The sequence below is a fragment of the Phyllobates terribilis genome, unplaced genomic scaffold (assembly GCF_046119375.1).
Source record: "Phyllobates terribilis strain yellow unplaced genomic scaffold, ASM4611937v1 Scaffold_11__3_contigs__length_659146591, whole genome shotgun sequence".
NCBI classification, from domain to species: domain Eukaryota; kingdom Metazoa; phylum Chordata; class Amphibia; order Anura; family Dendrobatidae; genus Phyllobates; species Phyllobates terribilis.
The window spans coordinates 37,094,146-37,116,500 of NW_027362771.1; the positions used below are offsets into that span (position 1 = coordinate 37,094,146).

At 47.1% G+C, this 22,355-nt stretch overlaps 1 protein-coding gene across 1 annotated transcript in view; it reads right to left on the reverse strand.

Moving 5' to 3' along the window:
• The window catches only part of LOC141167215 (exocyst complex component 1-like), a 101,710-nt gene extending 89,058 nt beyond the window's left edge, over nucleotides 1-12,652 (reverse strand). The window contains exons 1-2 of the mRNA XM_073654664.1: nucleotides 12,520-12,652; nucleotides 9,087-9,217 (exon numbers count right to left, since the gene is read on the reverse strand). Of these exons, the coding sequence (XP_073510765.1) occupies nucleotides 9,087-9,217; nucleotides 12,520-12,652 (264 nt within the window). The remainder of the gene's footprint in view (nucleotides 1-9,086; nucleotides 9,218-12,519) is intronic.
• Between the last annotated feature and the right edge of the window lie 9,703 nt (nucleotides 12,653-22,355).

Consider the following 22,355-nt stretch of genomic DNA (forward strand, 5'->3'; position numbering starts at 1 on the left):
CCCTTTATTATTTATTATTATTTTTGCACTGTGCGATTTATACATTCACTTTTAATCATTTGGGTATTTTTCTTGTCTTTGGTTTCTCTTTGTCTAATGGCCTTGTGTGAACATGCATTTACATTTTGCATGCACATCAATTTATGTTCCAGTTCACACCTTCAGGTTTTTTCCTTCTTTCACCCTAATAGTTTCTCAGGTCCTTGCCCATAAAAGAACAGCTGGAAACACCTCCCATTCTCTGTGAAAGACCTATACCAATGCTGAATATTATTTTAGGATTGAAAGAAAGATTTTCATTTTTGTCAGATAGCATGCTTGCAATGTGGCAGAGTCTCTTGACCTATAGTGTTGTCAATGCAGGAGATATGCTACCACCTTATATGGCCAACCGGAGCTACATTCCCTCTAGATTTTCACACACATGTTTTGGAAGGGCCAGTGAGTTGAGCCCACTTTATCAGCCAATTTTGACAACAGCCCACGATCATGGGATGTACTGCTGTGCCCGATTAGGAACATCAAGGGTCACTACCAAAACAGAGATCCCTGAGGTTTATTGGATGGACACATCTACATGGGTGGTTTCAAGAGAGCATGCTGGGTGCATAGCACTATAAAGATACCACCCTCTGTGCAGGGCTAGTGGTGCTTGTAGTAAGCTTTCGACCACTCCACAGCCCAGCTGTCAATCCAGCTACATATGACAGTTGGCAATGTGAGTTATACTGAGGATCAAGAGAGCTGGGTCACTTGTTCAAACACAGGTCACATGCAATTTTGCCATCATAAATCATGACAATGAGTTTCACCAGTGATTTTTATCAGAGTGTCATCAGATTTTCAGAAGAGTTTGGTCAGAGTTTTATCAAGTTTTATCAGTTTTTTTCACTGATGAGAAGAAAAAAAGTTTCTCAACCTTCTTCTATCAGCCAGTGAAAAACAAACAGCACATGGATGATATTCGAGTGCTTTAAGATTTTTTTCACTGACCCATAGATTTGCATTGAAAATTTTGATCCAACACTCGAATCAATATTGGATGTCTCCATAATTTTGCATGGACCACTCAGTCCAAAGAAAGAATCTAAGATGTGAATAGCCCCCTAGACTGTCATAGGAAGCGGCTTAACTAGTCCAATGGGCCCACGTGGGCTCTGACGGGCCCCGATGCAAAATTTGTACCTGCATATTGGTCAGATGTATGTGGTTTGTAAGAGCGTGACAGAGGCTGTCATATGCCTCTCCCTCTCTAAACAGTGTTTATACCAAGTGCATGGTTTTATTATATTTTTGTAACTATATTATGTGAATATGCATTGTTTCATAGGCACTAATGTACACAGTTAATGCAATGTAATGTGATTAATGTATAATGTTATTCATGTATAGTGTATAGGGAAAGCATAGGATATAGTTTAGGCAACAAGTAGAAAAATGAATAGCATCACTCACAAATTCCTTTGGCTAAAAATTCCTTTATTTCATAGTATTCTGGACAATCAGATGCAGAGCTCTATCTGAGGTGCTGGGGAGAAATTCGGGGAGATGAGAGGACGACGGGTGTTCCGCGCCTTACAAACGCTTCTACTGGTCCATCTGATTGTCCAGAATACTATGAAATAAAGGACTTTTTAGCCAAATGACTTGGTGAGTGCTGCTACTCATTTTTCTACTTGTTGCATAGATGCCATACTTTAACCTTTGCACCACCATTATTGTCCGTTACCACTGCTGTTGTTCAACAACATAAATATCACACAGTGTTGCCTGAAGATTTTTTCCATTCTTCTGTTGGATATAGTTTAGGGTTTAGTTAGTGACAGATAAAAACATTAGGGCTGATAGGCAGTGGTGGGCCTATTAGTGTATAAGATTTAAGGCATCATTTAGGACATAAGAAGCTCAGTGTATGTTACAGGGTAGTGACTGCAGTTAAGTAGTGAAGGGTAAAGTATTCCCAGCAACCAACGGAGACAGTTGGTGATTGGTCCAGTTAAAAGTGTGAGGGGTTTGGGTCAGAGTAGAGCAATGTTTTTTTTCAGTCAGTCAGGGATGTAGTTGTTGGTTGAAATGCTAAAGTAAGTGCCGGAGGGCGAAGTTCAGAGTCAGTGGGCTGAAGGTCGACAATGATGCAGCAAGAGGCAGAAAAGAGAGAAGCAGCACTATGAAAAAAGGAGCGGTAAACTGCAAGGAAACTTCCCTAAACGTCCGGGGTCAACGGCCCAGAGAAGGCGTGGAGGAGCCAGCCTTACTCACTTCCCAAGAAGGGGAAATGGACGTGGACGTCCCTGTAGGAAGCAGAACCGGGTTCTGGAAAGCTGCCGTACTAGGTGTATCATACCTGGGGAACAAAAAGTTAGGAGTGAAAGGGTATTGAAAAAGGCTGAAACTGTCTGTGGTACTCCAATGTTCTGTAACTGAGACCAAAGCAGAACTGAACGGTTTAAGTAAAGTTGAACTGTTAAATAATTAACAAGAGACTGTGCTTGATTATTTACCTGCAGCTGAGGTCGGCGTCCCGGAGCAGGTGGGACCCTCAAGGAAAAGTTTGAGTGTTATCGAATACACACAAACTACACGAAGAATAGGAATTTATCTTTTATTTGTGGGGTGCCAGGGTGTGGGAGGAGAACAGCAGCCCCTCGCCTATGTGGCGCCCCTGCGGGTTCAGTCGCCACAGAGGTACTGCATCTCACCCAGAGGTGTGGTATCCCACTCTCAGGTAAGAATAGAGTGCTGCCCGGGACCCTAACACCTGCATCCAACATGTCCACTTCAGGAGGGCAGGGCGAGATTGCTCCTAAGGGAGAGCACAGTCCCTGGTCCCTGGCTGGAGTGGAGGGGAGCCATGTAGTGGGTGTGGGTGGAGGACATAGATCAGGGGAGCACATGAAAGGAAGCTGTATAAAAAGGGGAGCCATCTTAGAAGGACAAGCCAGTCAGAGGAGGAAAGTGAGGGGAGCAGAGGCTCTGCAGGAGCTCTGCTCCGGAGGCGGGCCTAGTGAGAGGCCCAGGACTGAGAGAGGAGAGGGAGCAGGAGAAAGACTCCAGGAACAGAAAGGATCCCAGGGGTACGGGCAGTGCTGGAGGCCACCCGTACGCCCGAATCTGCCAGACGGTGGAGGGATCGAGCCGCAGAGGGGACCGGCCCCTAAACTAGTGGAGAAATACAAGGCTCAGGTAGGAACTGGAGGCTGCTGTACTTGTAAGGTGCAGTGGCCACATCCGCAATTATATCGCTGAGAAGGTGGCCACAGAGGGTCCAGGGGACTGCAGGTCGCCTGACAAGACCCGAGGCTACCGGATTGGGACACTGATTGTGAGGCGCAGGGCAGGAGGGCAAGAGCCAGCGCAGGAAGACAACTGAGGATGGCACATAGAAAGGGGTCCTGTCAGGCACTCTTGAACTACCTGAGGGATTGCTGAACCCCTGCCTGGTGAACGCAGCACGACATGGGAGGTGGTAGTCCGGAACCTGTAACCTGAGGAACTTAAGAACTGTGAGTAAACTTGGAAGACTGCACCCCACTGTCTCTGTGATTATTATCTGCGCCATCACCCCTGCACTACAACACCCAGCATCACCTATAACATCTACACTGCCCTGGAGCTAAGCTCTACCTGTGGAGAGCCACACCAGCTCCAGTGGACCTGCTCCGCAGCGGCGGCTCCCTTTAGCCGCATACCACAGGTGGCGTCACAAACTTTGTATATAAACTATAATCCCCTGTAAATATTCCCCTTTTGATTGACAGCTCTGGGTCACGGATTGGGTCACCACCACTGTGACATCTCCCCTAGCAACGACCGGCCCGGCACCGAGTACCCCACGGCCCAGGGGGCGCGTCACCTACACTACCACACTGCACCCCTCACAGGTTCACACTCCATGTAATAATGTCACCCGTCTTGGCTGTTTGTTGTAATAATCTCCCTCATCCTGGAACCTTCAAGTAATAATGCCTTCCATCATGGGCCACATGGTATAACAATGGGCCCCTTCCTGGTATATCACCCATCGTGGGTGCCTTCCTGGTATAATGTCCCCCATCATGTAATAATGTCCCCCATCCTGGGCCCCTTTCAGTAATAATGTTCCCCGTTCTGGCTTCTAGTTAGGCCCCCTATCCTGGGCCCCATCCTGTAACAATTTTCCCCCATCCTGGCCCCTACCAGTAATAATGTCCACTGTCCTTGGTACTTCCAGTAATGCCCCCTATCCTGGGCCCCATCCGATAAGAATGTCCCTCATCCTGGGCTACATCCTCTAACAATGTCCCTCATCCTGGGCCGCTTTTGTTTTTCTCTAGCACATTTTAAAAAGAAACAAACAATTACGGTATTCTTTCCTTTCCCGGCTCCCACATGTGCAGGAGCCGGCAGCTGACTTCGGTGTGTCAGTGCAGGCAATGCATGACATCACTGCCATGTGCCGCCTGTCACTTGTGTTAGAGCAGGATTTATACTTTATCATCTATCCTGACTCCATCTTGGATATTCTAAGTCCATCTTCTGCTTTCTGAAATGCAGTTTGAGCCAGTATGTATCTGTGAGATAAGGGGTCTCTTAGGAACGTCTTTGTCTAAAGACTTAGAGAAAGCATAGGAAAGTAGAAGAAACTAAACTTTAAGTGAGAGAGACACCTAGACTGTTCTTATGGGTGTAGACAGAATTACCTTTAGCCAATGAAATGTATGAATGCTAATGCCAACACATATTTAGAGATAAGCTAAGCCAATTATATTGTTACCATGTATGACTATTAACAACCTATAAAACCCTGACCATATGAGGAAATAAAGAGAGACCTGCCCTGATTCTCAATGTATCAGTGTAGTTCTTACGTGCACGTATTTGGATTTTACATTTTAATTTGGAACAGGCGCAATGTCTCAGAACGACCCACATTATGTGGCGACAACATTTGCAATTCAATGTCTGCTCAGACCTCTGATTGGCTGGCAGCATGTATTGAAGGGCATGGAGCCGGCTGGTCTATGTACCACAAGACATTTCAGCTTCATTTGAGTCCGAAGACGCGCATCTAGGTGAAACTGGCACTGGCATCAGCAGGCCCTCCTCCTGCTGGGCCCAGTCGCGATGCACCCTCTGCGATTGCGATCGTTATGACCCTGGTCATAGGTACGAGTTCTATTCAGGAAAGAAACAGCTTTATTCAGACGTCAGTTTTTCATGTACAAGTGCTATGTGCACACGATGCGGATTTGAAGCAGAAATTTTCTAAGCTTTTTTGCCTCTCCCTGGCAGAAAAAAGGCATGCGGATTTTACATGCGTTTTTGATGCGTTTTTTACATGCGTTTTTTTTAAACATTTTTGTACATCAATGAATGCTTTTTGGAGCTAAATAAAGTTATTTGGTGGGACATTGCTTAAACCCTTGGATTACCATAAGAACTGGGGTCACATGACCATCAGCTGATCGCTGACGTCAGCGCAGGTCCTGGAAGCACAGTATACTGCGGAGCGCGAGGCCACGCCCCGCAGTATACCACTGGCCACCGGGCTGAAGACATCGCCACCGGGGGCCACCAGACAGGTGAGTATAGAGGTTTATTTTATTTTTACTTTTTTCTTTTTTTTATTCTTTTTTTTTTTACAGTGGGCACGGCGGGCTGGGAAGAGCTGGCTGATAACGCTGTTATCAGCCAGAGCGGCAGTCGGATGAGAGGAGTAATAACCTCCTCTCTCGACCCAGGTACCACCCGCAGCGCGTTTCTTGCGCAAATTTACGTCCGTTCACTTTCATTGAAACGCAGTAAATCCGCAGGTATAGATATTATACCTGCGGGTTTTCTGCAATTCAATGCAAGTCAATGGACGCGAATTTGCACTAGAAACGCCCAAACAATGGTAATGCTGTGATTTTTGCTGCAATGGTAATCCGGAGCAGAAATTTCATCCGGATTACCATTGCTATACATAGCAGACCTATTATTAACAAGCGGTTTTAATGCATTTCTGCGGCGGAAAAACAGCCGCGGAAATGCATTAAAACCACATCGTGTGCATATAGCCTTAGCCCTTACTTGCAAACTGTCTGATTTGGGTGTTTTTTAGGGACCAGTTACAACTCTAAATTTGAAAAATGAGATTTTAACACCACTGATAAATCTTGTAACAATAATTGGAAAATGTTAATTTCTTTGAGATTAATATTTTTGCTTCACTTCAGGTGAATATTAAGGTGAATATTATATAATAATTAATTATAGAGTCTATTATACACTGCTCAAAAAAATAAAGGGAACACTCAAATAACACATCCTAGATCTGAATGAATGAAATATTCTCATTGAATACTTAGCTCTGTACAAAATTGAATGTGCTGACAACAAAATCACACAAAAATCATCAATAGAAATCAAATTTATTAACCAATGGAGGCCTGGGTTTGGAGTCACCCCCAAAATTAAAGTGGAAAAACACACTACAGGCTGATCCAACTTTGATGTAATGTCCTTAAAACAAGTCAAAATGAGGCTCAGTATTGTGTGTGGCCTCCACGTGCCTGTATGACCTCCCTACAACACCTGGGCATGCCCCTGATGAGGTTGCGGATGGTCTCCTGTGGGATCTCCTCTCAGACCTGGACTAAAGCATCCGCCAACTCCTGGACAGCCTGTGGTGCAACGTGACGTTGGTGGATGGAGCGAGACATGATGTCCCAGATGTGCTCAATCGGATTCAGGTCTGGGGAATAGGCGGGCCAGTCCATAGCTTCAATGCCTTCATCTTGCAGGAACTGCTGACACAATCCAGCCACATGAGGTCTGGCATTGTCCTGCATTAGGAGAAACCCAGGGCCAACCGCACCAGCATATGGTCTCACAAGGGGTCTGAGGATCTCATCTCGGTACCTAATGGCAGTCAGGCTACCTCTGGCGAGCACATGGAGGGCTGTGCGGCCCTCCAAAGAAATGCCACCCCACACCATTACTGACCCACTGCCAAACCGGTCATGCTGAAGGATGTTGCAGGCAGCAGATCGCTCTCCACGGCGTCTCCAGACTCTGTCACGTCTGTCACATGTGCTCAGTGTGAACCTGCTTTCATCTGTGAAGAGCACAGGGCGCCAGTGGCGACTTTGCCAATCCTGGTGTTCTGTGGCAAATGCCAAGCGTCCTGCACTGTGTGGGGCTGTGAGCACAACCACCATCTGTGGACGTTGGGCCCTCATACCACCCTCATGGAGTCAGTTTCTAACCATTTGTGCAGACACATGCACATTTGTGGACTGCTGGAGGTCATTTTGCAGTGCTCTGGCAGTGCTCTTCCTGTTCCTCCTTGCACAAAGGCGGAGGTAGCGGTCCTTCTGCTGGGTTGTTGCCCTCCTACAGCCCCCTCCACGTCTCCAGGTGTACTGGCCTGTCTCCTGGTAGCACCTCTGGACACTACGTTGACAGACACAGAAAACCTTCTTGCCACAGCTTGTATTGATGTGCCATCCTGGATGAGCTGCACTACCTGAGCAACTTCTGTGGGTTGTAGAGTCCGTCTCATGCTACCACGAGTGTGAAAGCACAACCAACATTCAAAAGTGACCAAAACATCAGCCAGAAAGCATTGGCACTGAGATGTGGTCTGTGGTCCCCACCTGCAGAACCACTCCTTTATTGAGGGTGTCTTGATAATTGCCAATAATTTCCATCTATTGTCTATTCCATTTGCACAACAGCATTTGAAATTGATTGTCAATCAGTGTTGCTTCCTAAGTGGATAGTTTGATTTCACAGAAGTTTGATTTACCTGGAGTTATATTCTGTTTTTTAAGTGTTCCCTTTATTTTTTGAGCAGTGTAATATTACTATATAATATAGTATAATATTTTTAAAATGGACTATAAAATTCTTGGTATATGAGCACTTTAGCATGATCAATGTCAGAAAAAGTTTGGGATATAATGTAATTCTTCTACAAACAGTAGTAGTACTGTAAGCAGGTTATTGGGATACAACACGTGGATAGGGACAAAGTGGAAGTAATAAAGTTAACAATTTATTCTTCTTAATACAGTTATAGGGAGGGATAGTTTTGAATAGGAAGTAAATCGTGTAATAACAGAATGTCAGAATACAATATCAGCAAAGTTGACATCAAACACAAAATAACTTGTACAGCAAAATTCCTCTTCCCTATCTAGCTGATTCCCAGTGAGTGTAGAGTGCACAGGAATAAAGGTGTCATTAACATGGTTCTACTCAAGTTACAGGCTCTAATGTGGGTCAATGGGTTTTCACGCTAGGCCGCAAGTCTTTCTAACAAAGTCAATTAAAGCTTTCTGGGTCTTCCTCACACTGGTTGGTCCCCATCCCATCAGCTGCACAGCCCCAGATCGAACCCTGTACCATACTTTAGCGTAGGAAGTAACGGCCCGGTTCAGTCGTGCCTCCAAATCATAGCAGTGGACGTCCACTTCTGGATTAGAGTCCACACATGGTCTTCTGTGCTTGACTTGCAACAGTTGTGCATAGGGCCAGGACGGATGAGGGCTAGGCCTCGGGTCTTGACAGGCATAGACTGGCTCGTGGGTCTTGACCAGCGCAGAACTAAGCCTAAGGTCTTCACAGGCGTAGTCTTGCTTGGGGGTCTCGACTGTCATTGTCTGGGTCCCGCTCACTGACACTCAGTGTCCCCAGTGCCGTACTGGTGACTCGGCTGCGGCATCTCTCTCAGCATATGTCCCGCTAGTCTCACTTATTAGCGCCAAACTGGTCACTCCGATCTTTTCTATCGGAGAGCTGCGTCACGGAAGTCATTGGTGCTCTTTGGACCCGCCCTCCCTGCAACACTTCCTCTTTCTTCTAGTTCTGCAGGGTTCCATTTGAGCAGTAGATGGCAGTCTCCAATCAAAAATTGTGCATACCGCTGGGGAATCTTCCATTGTACACTCTCACAATACATTAAACAAGATCACAAAACATAGAAAGTAACTCAGTGAAGTGACTATTGAGAACAATCTGCCTCTAGCTCTATGAGAATTTACCAAATTAAAAAATCTGATACCATATTGATCTAATGACCTTTTGCTACAGCAGCTGAATATAACATTGAAGATATTTACCTGTGAATGATCTATTCCATCTATAAGTTTTAGATCCTTTAGAATCCACATCTTACTTGATTCACATTTTAACAGCATTTTCTCTTCCAATACAGTTAACACAGTTATGTGGACATCATTCGTAGAAGATACTGTAATTACAAACAGTTTGTCAGCACTATTTTTATGTGCAGATTATGACATGTCAGATATAAATCATTCATCCAGCCAGAAAATAATACATTTCTATAACAATACCAACATTTATGGTAATGCCAAAAATCCATTATTCTAATAAGAGTGGTAATACGTTTTTATTGAAATAATACTACTAAAGGGGGTGATCCGAAAGTAACATTTATTTTAATCCTAAATGTCTATCTTTAATTTAAGAATCTAATAGCTTTTCTAATATACCTTGATTAAAAAGTCGCTACCGTTCCCTCTCTACCCTATCTAACTGTTTTTGTTTTTTGCCTACTTCTCGTTTGATGTAGGGATACTGAAACGAAACATCATCAGGGGGCAGAGGCTGCGTTCACTATCCCCACCCTGAAACAAAGCATAATAAGTGTCGTCCATTTGAAGGGCTTTGTTAGTCCCTGCTCTTTTGAGCATGCATCAATTGTCAATTCCAAAAGAAACATAAAGCCAGATCAATGTTTGGAGACATGTCCTGTGGTCTGATGAAACTAAAATTGATCTTTTTTTGGCCTAATGACCATCGTTACGTTTGGAGGAAAAAGAAAGAAACTTGGAAGCCTAAGAACACCATCCCAACTGTGAAACACGGGGGTGGCAGCATCACGGTCTGGGGTTGTTTTGCTGGAGGAGGGACTGGTGCACATCACAGTATAGATGGCATCATGAGAAAAGAAGATTATGTGGCAATACTGAAGCAACATCTCAAGACATCAGCCTGGAAGTTAGGCTTGGGCGGAAATGGGTTTTCCAAATGGACAATGACCCAAAGCATACTGCCAAAATGGTAACAAAGTGGCTTAAGGATAACAAAGTCAGTGTTTTGGAGTGGCCATCACCAAGCCCTGATCTCAATCCTATTGAAAATTTATGGGCAAAGCTGAAAAGGCAGGTGTGAGCAAAGCGACCTACAAACCTGGATCAGTTACACCGGTTTTGTCAGAAGCTTGTGAAAGGATATCCCATACGTTTGACCCAAGTCATTCAGCTTAAGGGCAATGGTACCAAATACTAATGGTATGTATGGATGTATGTAAACTTTTGACTTTGCAGTAAGTAATAAAAATGCCTTAAAACATTCTCTCTCTCTCTCTCTCTCATTATTCTGGCATTTGGCAAATATTAAAAATTATGGTAATCCTAACTGACCTAAAAGGGGAAAGGTTTATTCTGATTTATTTATTCTGATTTCATGTCAGATTTTGAGAAACATGCATATGTGTCTTTTTATATAGTGTATGTACACTTCTGGTTTCAACTGTAAGTATCCCAGGGGATTTTGAAGCGAAATGTCATGAAACAGGAAGTAGGTGAACAAAAAACCTGTTAGTGTAGAAAGGGAATGGTAGGGACTTTTTAAGTAAAGTATATTAGAAAAGCTATTAGATTATTACATTAAATAGACAGATATTTAGAATTAAAATCAATGTTAGCTTTGGCCCATCCCTTTAATTTTTTTTTCAGTGGCTTAGTGTATTCACATACATTATCTGTTTAGGTTAACAACCTTTATGTCAAAAAGTGGTTTATAAAATTGATTCGATGTACAGTAAAACTCTGGTGTGCATTAAAGTTGGTGTAAAACCTTAACCCTTTGAACCACAGGAGAATACACAGGGGATCAGAGGAAAGAGCAAGGAATATGCATTAATTTCAAACCTGGATAACTCAAACGTGAACCGTCACTTCCCCTGCAGTCAGTTCATTCAGAAATCTGTTGTTTTTTTTCATACAATTTCTTTCCATGATTTTCACTGATAGAACTCATAGCCAGCATCAGACTAGACCGGCAGGACACCAGACAATCCTCCGGTGGGCCCCCGTGCTGGAAACAGAGTGGGCACGCCGGTAACCGCAGTCTCTATCAGAGGCAGCACACTGAAGGATAAGTAATAAGTTATTGATTGGTGGAGGTCCAACCGCTGAGACTCGCACAGATCGGCAGACTATGCAACATTTATCCCCATTAGTATGGAGCGGCATATGTACGACTCAATCACTTTCACTGATCCATTCATTCCCTAAGTGGCTGCACTTGGCTTTTTCTGGAAGCCCCAAAAACGATGAAAGGGGCTGCAGTCAGACATCCGACCTGCCCCTTCATTTTAAAATGGGAATAAAAGTTCCATGTCAGGGATAAAAGTTCCCCATTCTTCCGATCGGTGCAGTTTCCAATGGTCGGCCCAAACTACTTTGATTGTACGTCCCAGTTATGGTGTGTGCACAGTAGATGTGCAGGGGCCTCCTGTGTTTTACTGTGGATGCTCCACTATTACAGGGACAACGGCCATCTGGTATTCGCATATACTTGTAGGGTGGGAGTCAATTCGTCATGTGGGCCCCAGTCAACCCAGTCAGACCCTGCTCATAGCCCTTATAGTTAATATGTCTGTTCAGATGTCTAAGCTTTTTTGCGGACTGAAAAAAAATGAAGACTGGTCCAATTTTGATCCCACTTATGGATCAAACTCTTTATTGCTAATCTATGGGTGTGCCAAATACTCAGTCAGCACTTTGTGAAAAACTTGGATGTCATCCTTAGTTTTAGAAGTATGAGAAACCATCTCATAAGCAAAAAAAAAAATACTGATGAAAATCTGATGATATGATCTGATATATGGACCAAACACTGATGAGAATTTAATAAAAAAAAATTAAAAGAAAATCAGTACTTTCTTGGATACAAGAAAAATAACTAACATCTGAATGAGCCCTAAGTCTACATGGTGATCCTGTGTTCACTGCAAAGCAGTCAACAGAAATAGTTTTCTGCTCTTGTCAAAAAACTACCAGTCTCTGCAGCAGCATGGCAGTACATACTCCTTATGCAGGGGAAGTAAGAAGGAACTATGGTATATTGTTAGCTGTCAGATGGGAAAGGATACTGATACTGTCCAGGGCTGGAGCCCAGCATCACAGATCAGCAGCACCGAGGAGTTACACATGGAAGCAAAACAATATTAATAAATGTATTATGCTAGAAATCCTGTAATTTACTATAAAACAGATACTCACAGTTGTAAAGGACATTTGGCATAACAATGATCAAAGGATATCCCTTCACCTCCAGTCTTTTGAGCCTATTTACACTTAAATGACACAGTAAACTCAAACTATTTGCATATAGTTCATATCAAAACTGTAAACCTCAAATGCCTTTTCACACGTTAGCTGATATCCCAACTCAGATTCTTCCTTAAAACTAAACATGAATTATGTTGATCATAGAAAAAACAGAAGCAGAAATACTTACCCGACACACAGAGATAATTACCCTCATCCTCCTTATTTAGCTTCGCCAGTGGCAGGATATGGATAAGTTTATCGCCTTTGTTCCGGAAGACTTCCTTCTGCAGGTTACTTTTGAGGACAGATACTAATGTCATGATGCCGGTGAAATGATAAGAAGACGTAGAATATAAGCTCAGTGCTTATGTTGAAATATATTGTGTGTAATATAACATGCTCCCATAGCTCTCCATATTAAAGTTCCACTCAATATTTTCCAGACCACTAGATCAATGCTCTGTCAATTCAGTGAAGCTAAAAGATATATTATGCAAGTAATTAGGAAAGGAAACCATAGAAGTAAAGTTGTCAGGATAAGGGAGTATGAATATCACCTTTGCAGAGTGTATATTCTTAGGCTGCGTGCCCACTATGCGTTTTTCAAGCGTTTTTGCCTCTGAATTTCCGCAGCGAAAACGCTTAAAAAACGCTTGCTAATACGTGCCCCATGGTCCCCAATAATAATCCGCATGTGCTGTGCACATGCTGCGGAAATTTCCGCTGCGGATTATCATTGCGGAAAAATACGCAGCATGTCCATTAATTTTGCGGACACGCAGCGTAGTCGCCGCCATTGACTTGCATTGGACAGGGTGACATCCGCATCACTACATGTGCACATGCGGATATCACACGGTTCAATGTGCGGATGGTACCCGGGTCTGGAGAAGAGGAGACTCTCATCCAGACCCAGGTACCATAGAAACTATAAAAAAAAGAATTTAAAATAAAAAATAAAGATTATACTCACCTTCCAATGTCCTCCCGGTGTTTTCTCCCCTCCGTCTGGTCTGCTCTATGGGTCGCGGTGTTGTGAAGGACCTGCCACATGACTCAATGACGTCACCGCAGGTCCTTCACACCACCGCGAGCCGCCCAAGACACCGGACGCAGCAGAGAAAACACCAGGAGGACATCGGAAGGTAAGTATATTCTTATTCTTTTTTGTTTAACTAATTTGGTCACGCTACTATAAATCCATGCCAGTTGCATGGATTTATATAGTATGAACAAGTTGTCAAGCACTTTTCCAAGTGATGCTAAAATCACTTGGAAAAGCGCTTGATAACCCGCATGTCGAAATGCATGCAAAAACGCTTGACAAACGCTTCTACCTGGCGGGAAAAACGCATGTAAAATCCGCATGCCAGGGAGAAGCGGAAAAAATCCGGAGCATTTCTGCATCATGGGCACATAGCCTTACAGGAGAGGGCATCCTTATCCAGAGTAAAAAGTATAAAAAGAAAAATTGTTATCAGTGAAGGACTCTGTTTCCATTTAATAGAGAGGATAGTACACATCACTATTTAATAATAGCATGAAAAATAGCAACTAAGCAATGTAATTAACAAAAATACCAACATACAGTACAGTCATGACATTTCTGGATTACCCAGATAACAGCTTGGTAATGGCCCAGGTGAGGTCCCTAGTACACTTTGCATATGTAAATGGCAGTCAAGCTGGTTATGTACCATATCAGTAGTAAAGTGTGACGCCCTGCTGTGCATGGAGTCACAGACCCAAGGGGGGTGCATTTCAGGTTTTCTCCACAAGAGGCCCTCAGAGCATGCACACACCTCCACCCTACCTCAGAACCACCAGAGGGAGCCCTACAAGGAGATATAAATAAGGATGGTGGAGCTAGGCAGGAGGAGACTCAGCAGGTTTCTGCAGTGAGAGAGGAGTCTGGAGTCTGCTGCAGCCAGAGCAGAGGAGGAGACAGCTAGGAGCGTTGCCGACGCTTTAGAGAGCGGCAGAAGAGGCAGCCAGCTAACCGCCAGTGTGTATAGCCTAGTGAGGGCCCAGAGTAGGCCGAAGGCTAGTGGAACAGTAGTGTTGGGGACAGAGGAGCTTCATAGGCTCACCCCAGAAATATACCGGACACCGGTTCCGAGTCTGCAGAGCAGTATACCCTCTGTGGAAAAGAGCCGGATCTTTCCTTGAAGACTTCAGGTCTCAGGATAGCCCAGGAGCTGACACGTAGCAGGACCAGGAGGCACGGAGGCTCCGCCATACCAGGAGCGTGCTCTTCAGCAAAAGGCCCTAACACCAAGTCAGCCGGCGCATCACAAAGGACTAAGTTGGGCCTAGTTTCAGACGGGCCATAAACTACACGAAGCGGCAAGGATACAGGAGGCCCTATACCTGCTCACTGGGGAGAGACCTGCAGTGCACCCCTCACCCTACAGTGCTCCGGGCGGTACCGCAACTCCACCAGTAAAAAGGTACTGAAGCCAAACGTGAGTGTGTCTCCCATTTTTCCTTGGACCCGGCTGGGTCACCGCCATATCGTGCACCTTACCAAACACCGCTGCCCTGAGGCCTAGCTCCACCTGTGGGGAGCTGCACCATCATAGGTGCCGTAACACCGGCCTCAGTGGACTGCCGCAGCGCTGGTGGTCCTCACCAGACACCACAGGTGGCGTCACGAACTTCGACATTTCATTTTCCTTTTTCCCCCTTTTTAAGAGAGACCCCAGGGTACGGGCCCGGGAGCCAACCACCGCGACATCCCCCAAGACCAGGCATTAAGGCCCGGGCGCCGAGTAGTCCCCATCCCCTGGGCGCTACATCTCTCTAACTGGCGTCACGAACAGGATTGCATGCCCGCGGCAACGGAAAGAGTTGTGCCAGTTGCCACCGGGTACTGTGCGCCTTAAGAAACTGTAAAACTCACAGTGGTGAAGCTTTTCCCGCCATTTTCTGGAGTTTCCCGCCACTGGCCGCCATCTTTCCGGTCACCGCGCGAGAAGAAGGGCGTAACCGCGGGAAAACTAGGGGGCGTAACCGCTGAAAGTGCGTGAAGTTGAGGACACGCCCCACGCACTGACGCAGCGTCAGGTCCTGGCAGGAAAACCCAGCGAACGCGCTGACGTGGAACTTAAGAAACGCAAGGTCCTATCAGCAGACCGTCACCTGCGGAGCTGCGGCCTACAGAAGGAAGGTAGGCCACGGTTCACTAGGGGGGCGCCAAGATGTTGCAGCAACAGCCCGACGTCGCTGCCCAGGCTGACAGCCCCGATGATGCACCCGCAGCCGCCTCCGCGCAGGACGGAGCAGCCGCCCCATTACCAGGGCCTGTAGCCCCTATCGTACTATTGACTTTACCGTACATGCCTGGAGCAAAGTGGCTCACCCAGTACAGCGGCAAGCCGGACACCCTGTCTGGATTCAAGCGCAAAATATGCAGCATCCTGGACATGTATTCTATGACGGGCAAACAAAGAGCTGCAGTAGTTGTGGGACAATTGACTGGTGCTGCGGAGAGGGAAGTAGAGACTTGGATGGCCGCAGACCAGGAATCAGTGTCCGTAATTTTCGAAAAGTTACAGACTGCCTTCGAGGACCGCACTGAAGCAGATCTCCGGATGAGGTTCTACCAATGCTCTCAGAAACCGGAGGACAGCGTTCGGGACTACGCCTGCCGCTTACAAGGGGCCCTGCGGGCTGTAAAACAGGTTAGTCCAATTAGCATAACTAATGAGAGTAAAATGCTAAAAGAACAATTTGTCCGGGGGCTGAGGTCCCAAGCGGAGAGCCAGACTGTGCGTTGGTGGTCCTTGGACCATCCAGATGCTACCTTTGACACCCTTAAGGACATGGCTATCAAGGGACTACAACCCCTGGAGATAGCAGATACGTCTATCCAGCGTTACCAGGGTGGGGCCACTCCAACACCAGCAGCACCCACCTTTTTCCCGCTGGCTGCTGAAGCCAAAGTCCAGGCTGCACCCCCTACTGAGCTGGACTGTCTGCGCTCAGAAGTGCGCCAGCTGATCAAAAACCTGGCCACTGTGATGAGTGCCCTGCAACTACGGACGGAGCCAGAGACGGAGGGAAAGATCCTGCTAGCCGTCCGCCCTGAGGACGTCCCCTGGATGAACCGGAGGAGAAGGAGGACGTCACCACCCCGGAGGAGGACAACGCCACCCCCAGGAAGGGCAAACAACCAGCATCATCCTCGCCAAGAGTTCATCTGCCACCGCTGCCAGAAGGCAGGTCACACAGTGCACCAGTGTCCTTTAAAAGAGCGAACCCTGGGTCCGAGGGCCAGCACCCAGGAATAGACTCAGCAGGCCCCTCATACTGGCACCGCAGGTTCGTGGGAGGAAGACCTTTCCTATCCATCATACTGGACGGCATTGCGATACCTGCCCTGCTGGACACCGGATCCCAGGTAACAATCATACCTGATATCCTCTATAGCAAATACTGGTCCATGGACAGTCTCCAGCCCCCAAACCCAGACTTTTCAGTATATGCCTCTAACGGCCTCCCTCTTGACCTACTTGGGGTTAAGAATGTAGCAGTAAAAGTGGGGAGAGTGGAGTTAAAGGACCAGGGACTCATTGTGGTGAAGACTGCCCATGAGGAAAATGGACTGAATATGGTACTAGGCACTAACATTGTTGGTAACTGTTTGGAGGAGGTTGTGTTTTTACTCCAACAGCTCGCTGACATTGCCAGACCAGGGCAGAAGAGAGCGATCCAGAAGGAGATCCGAGCCCTGACGTACCAGCAGCAAGTGAAGCTGATCGGTGGTGAGATTGGTAATGTGCGGGTAACAGACCCGATACCCATTGTAATTCCCCCAATGAGTGAAATGCTTATCTGGTGTAGAGCAGCAATAGGTATTAAAGGGGCGAGCTACCAGGCGGTAGTAGAACCCCTTAGCTCAGAGCACAGACCTACACTCTTGACTGCGAGGGGGGTAGTAGATGTACGCAATGGGAGGGTGCCCGTCCGCCTTCTTAACTATGGGGAAGACGAGGTCAGATTACCACGTTATGCCACTATTGCCAAACTCTACACTGTAAATAATAACTCTATTCACACGGCGGAGTCCTTAACCTCCCCAGACCAAGTGGAGGATAATGACCCTACAATACAGGTGGAGGATTGGTGTCAACAGCTCCACGTTGGGACAGACACCACTCCTGCCCACCAGAAACAGGGAGTACACCGGGTGGTTCAGGAATACGCGCAGGTATTCAGCAAACACCCACTTGACTTTGGGAGGATTAAGGGGGTACAACATCACATCCCCACAGGCAACCGTCCCCCCATCAAAGAACGGTACAGGCCTATACCTCCAGCACACTACCAGAAAGCCAAGGAGATGTTGCATGACATGAAGAAGGCAGGGGCAGTAAGGGATCGTTGTAGTCCCTGGGCAGCTCCCCTAGTTCTAGTCAGGAAAAAGGATGGAAGCATGAGAATGTGTGTAGATTACAGACAAGTAAATCGCATTACACATAAAGATGCATACCCTTTACCACGTATTGAGGAATCACTGGCTGCCTTGAAGTCTGCAAATTACTTTTCCACCCTTGACCTCACTAGTGGGTACTGGCAAGTAGCTGTGGCTGAGGAGGATCGGGAGAAGACGGCCTTCACTACCCCGATGGGACTCTGCGAGTTCAACAGTATGCCGTTTGGACTCTGCAATGCCCCCGGAACGTTCCAGAGATTGATGGAGTGCTGCCTGGGACCCCGCAACTTCGAGACTGTGTTACTATACCTAGATGACGTGATTGTGTACTCCAAGATGTATGAGGACCACTTGAAGCACCTGGCGGAGGTATTTGAGTCACTGTCCCAGTATGGGATGAAGTTGAAGCCCTCCAAGTGCCACCTGCTCAAGAAGAAGGTACAGTACCTGGGACACATTGTCAGTCCAGAAGGGGTAGCACCAGACCCGGAGAAGGTCACTGCCATCCAGAAATGGCCGGAGCCGAAGAACCTCAAGTAGGTGCGTCAGTTCCTGGGACTGATAGGATACTACCGGAGGTTTGTAAAAGATTACACCAAGAGAGCAGCACCTCTGCAAGACCTCCTGGTAGGACAGTCCCCCAAAGGCAGAAATCCCCCGTTCTACTGGGGTAAAGAACAGGCTGAATCATTTCAAGAAATGAAGGAGATCTTGACAGGTGATGAGATCCTAGCCTACCCTGACTACAGCCAACCGTTCCTGTTGTATACTGATGCCAGCAATGAAGGATTGGGAGCTGTCCTAAGTCAGAAGCAGAATAGCCAGGAGAAAATCATCACGTATGCAAGCAGGAAGCTCCGTCCGACCGAGAGGAACCCAGAGAACTATAGCAGCTTCAAGTTGGAGTTCCTGGCCTTGGTCTGGGCCATCACAGAAAGGTTCAAGCACTACCTAGCCTCCAGCAAGTTTACTGCCTACACTGACAATAACCCCTTAACTCATCTTGAAACAGCCAAGCTGGGAGCCATGGAACAACGATGGATGGCTCGGCTGTCAAACTACCAATTCACCATAAAGTACCGGGCGGGCCGCAAGAACGCCAACGCCGATGCCCTGTCCAGGATGAATCACCAGTCAGACACAGAAGAAGAAGTGGATGACCTGGAAGAGGTTGAACTACCTGCCTTCCACCGGAATGGGATGGCCCATGAGCTACGAGCCTCCAGGAAGCAACGCGGTAAGATGTTAAACCCCTTGCCTCACCACAGCTGGAAAGAGACTCAGGACAGCGACCCGGTTGTCAGCCATATCAAGGAGCTGATAACCCAAGAAGGTTCCTCCCTGGAGAAGGATGCGTCTCTCCAAGCAAAGCAGCTGTGGAATGTGAGAAGCCGGTTGTTTATCTACCGTGAGAAGTTGTGCCGGAGGTACGTCAATCCCAAAACCCACGAGATGGTGTGGCAGATAGTGGTCCCCAAGACGGACATCCAGATGGTGTTGGAGGCCTACCACGATCAGGCGGGGCACTTTGGCTGGAAAAAGCTAGAGACCCTGTTGAAGTGTCGATTCTACTGGGTGGGGATGCGCAGCTCCATTGAGAGGTGGTGCAGAGACTGTGGACCCTGTAGCCTCAGAAGAAAAGACTACAGCAGCCAGAAGGCACCCCTGCAACCCATCAAGACGACTCGCCCTCTGGAGATCGTGGCCCTGGACCATGTCAAGTTGTCACCCAGTCGGTCAGGACACTCCTATGCCCTGACCATGGTGGATCACTACTCCAGGTTCCTGGTGGTCGCCCCTGTCAAAGACCTGACAGCAGAGACAGCAGCGAAGACGTTCCAAGCATACTTCTGCAGACCCCATGGATACCCTGAGCAGGTACTGACTGACCAAGGCCCGGCCTTTGAGGCTGAATTGTTCAAAGAGTTCTGCCATCTGTACAGGTGTAAAAAGATCAGGACTACACCGTACCACCCCCAAACTAACGGTCTCTGTGAAAAGATGAATAACATCATCATCTATCTACTGAAGACCATACCACTAGAAGAGAGAAACCAGTGGCCAGACCTACTACCTGACCTAGTGGATCTGTATAATCACATACCAGTAAGTTCCACCAATTGCACTCCGGCATATCTCATGCGGGCAAGACCAGGGAAGTTGCCCATGGACTTGGAGCTTGGTGTTGTAGAACCTGAAGCTAATGTGACCACTGAGGACTGGGACACGACCAGACAGGAGCAGTACAGGAGAATCCAAGCCTGTGTCGAAGACAGTCTCACTCGGGTGAGGGATAAACAAGAGGCACAATACAACAGAAGTGCACCAGCAGAACCCTTCACACCAGGAGAAGTGGTATTGAAAAGGAAGCGGAGGAACCACAAGCTTGATGACCAGTGGGAGAGAGAACCCTACACTGTGTTGAATTCAAGGTTTGACAGCAGGAAGACGTGTTTGATCAGCAAAGATGGAGGGAGAACCACTGCAACAGTATCTCGGGACCACCTGAAGTTGTGTCCGGATCTGCTTAAACCCCAAGAAGAAGTGCCTCTCATCATCCAGGAGGAACCTGAAGAAGCAGTAATTCATACTGACTTAGGCGACTTCCAGGCAGATTGACCTCAAATAGGAGGAGCGGTAATCGTCCCAGTACTCCACTTCTTCCAACAACCAGAAAACTCCCCACAGCAAGTTGAACCTGCTAATACTGGAGAAGAGCCTGCTCAAGAAGGTTCACCGGCGGGAGCAGAGCAAGAAGGCCCAGCAAACGGTATACTTGCCAGTCGGTTAGGGAGGTCAAAACACACCAGCAGTCCATCTATATCTAGTATTGACCACATGGGAAATAGTGCAAACACTAGTGTCTCACGCACCCCGTTTCTGCGCAGATCAACCCACACCACACAAGGTCAAACCCCTGCTAGATATAGAATCTAAAATAGAAGCAATGATTCATGTAGATAGTTACCCCTGGGGTATTATGTATTATACTGCATATTGTATTCATGTGTGTATTTAACTTATATTTCTTCCCTTTGATTGGACAATCTAACTGAAATGGACACTTTAACCCTAACCTGCTTATTCCTCATATATGAACTCTGAGGTTGAGGACTTTGTGCAGCCCAAAGACTTTGTATTGTAAATATTTGCGCTCCCTGGAGTGCCCCTTTGAGCAACCTCTCCGGAAGAGACTTGAACTTTCTAGTTGCTCATTGCCAATTATTTATTGCATTATATATATGTATTCATTACTAACTTGTTATGCAACGTTCGAGTGTCCTAACCTCCCATAAAGGGAAGCTTGTTATTTTTGTTATTACAAAATGTGCTTCAGCCCGGGAGTGCTGAGTTCAACTAGGGGGGAATGTGACGCCCTGCTGCGCATGGAGTCACAGACCCAAGGGGGGTGCATTTCAGGTTTTCTCCACAAGAGGCCCTCAGAGCATGCACACACCTCCACCCTACCTCAGAACCACTAGAGGGAGCCCTACAAGGAGATATAAATAGGGATGGTGGAGCTAGGCAGGAGGAGACTCAGCAGGTTTCTGCAGTGAGAGAGGAGTCTGGAGTCTGCTGCAGCCTGAGCAGAGGAGGAGACAGCTAGGAGCATTGCCGACGCTCTGGAGAGCGGCAGAAGAGGCAGCCAGCTAACTGCCAGTGTGTATAGCCTTGTGAGGGCCCAGAGTAGGCCGATGGCTAGTGGAATAGTAGTGTTGGGGACAGAGGAGGTTCATAGGCTCACCCCAGAAATATACCAGACACCGGCTCCGAGTCTGCAGAGCAGTATACCCTCTGTGGAAAACAGCTGGATCTTTCCTGGAAGACTTCAGGTCTCAGGATAGCCCAGGAGCTGACACGTAGCAGGACCAGGAGGCAAGGAGGCTCCGCCATACCAGGAGCGTGCTCTTCAGCAAAAGGCCCTAACACCAAGTCAGCTGGCGCATCACAAGGACTAAGTTGGGCCTAGTTTCAGACGGGCCATAAACTACACGAAGCGGCAAGGATACAGGAGGCCCTATACCTGCTCACTGGGGAGAGACCTGCAGTGCACCCCTCACCCTACAGTGCTCTGGGCGGTACCGCAACTCCACCAGTAAAAAGGTACTGAAGCCAAACGTGAGTGTGTCTCCCATTTTTCCTTGGACCCGGCTGGGTCACCGCCATATCGTGCACCTTACCAAACACCGCTGCCCTGAGGCCTAGCTCCACCTGTGGGGAGCTACACCATCATAGCTGCCGTAACACCGGCCTCAGTGGACTGCCGCAGCGCTGGTGGTCCTCACTAGACACCACAGGTGGCGTCACGAACTTCGACATTTCATTTTCCTTTTTCCCCCTTTTTAAGAGAGACCCCAGGGTACGGGCCCAGGAGCCGACCACCGCGACATCCCCCAAGACCAGGCATTAAGGCCCGGGCGCCGAGTAGTCCCCATCCCCTGGGCGCTACAAAAGCAACAAACAGGTACACACTATACATGCCCATTAAGTTCAATCTATCTCAGATTAATTAAAAATAATTCATTGCTAAATCATTTAACCCCTCAATGCCATTCATTATTAGATAGGCATCTAGCTCTTTTTTT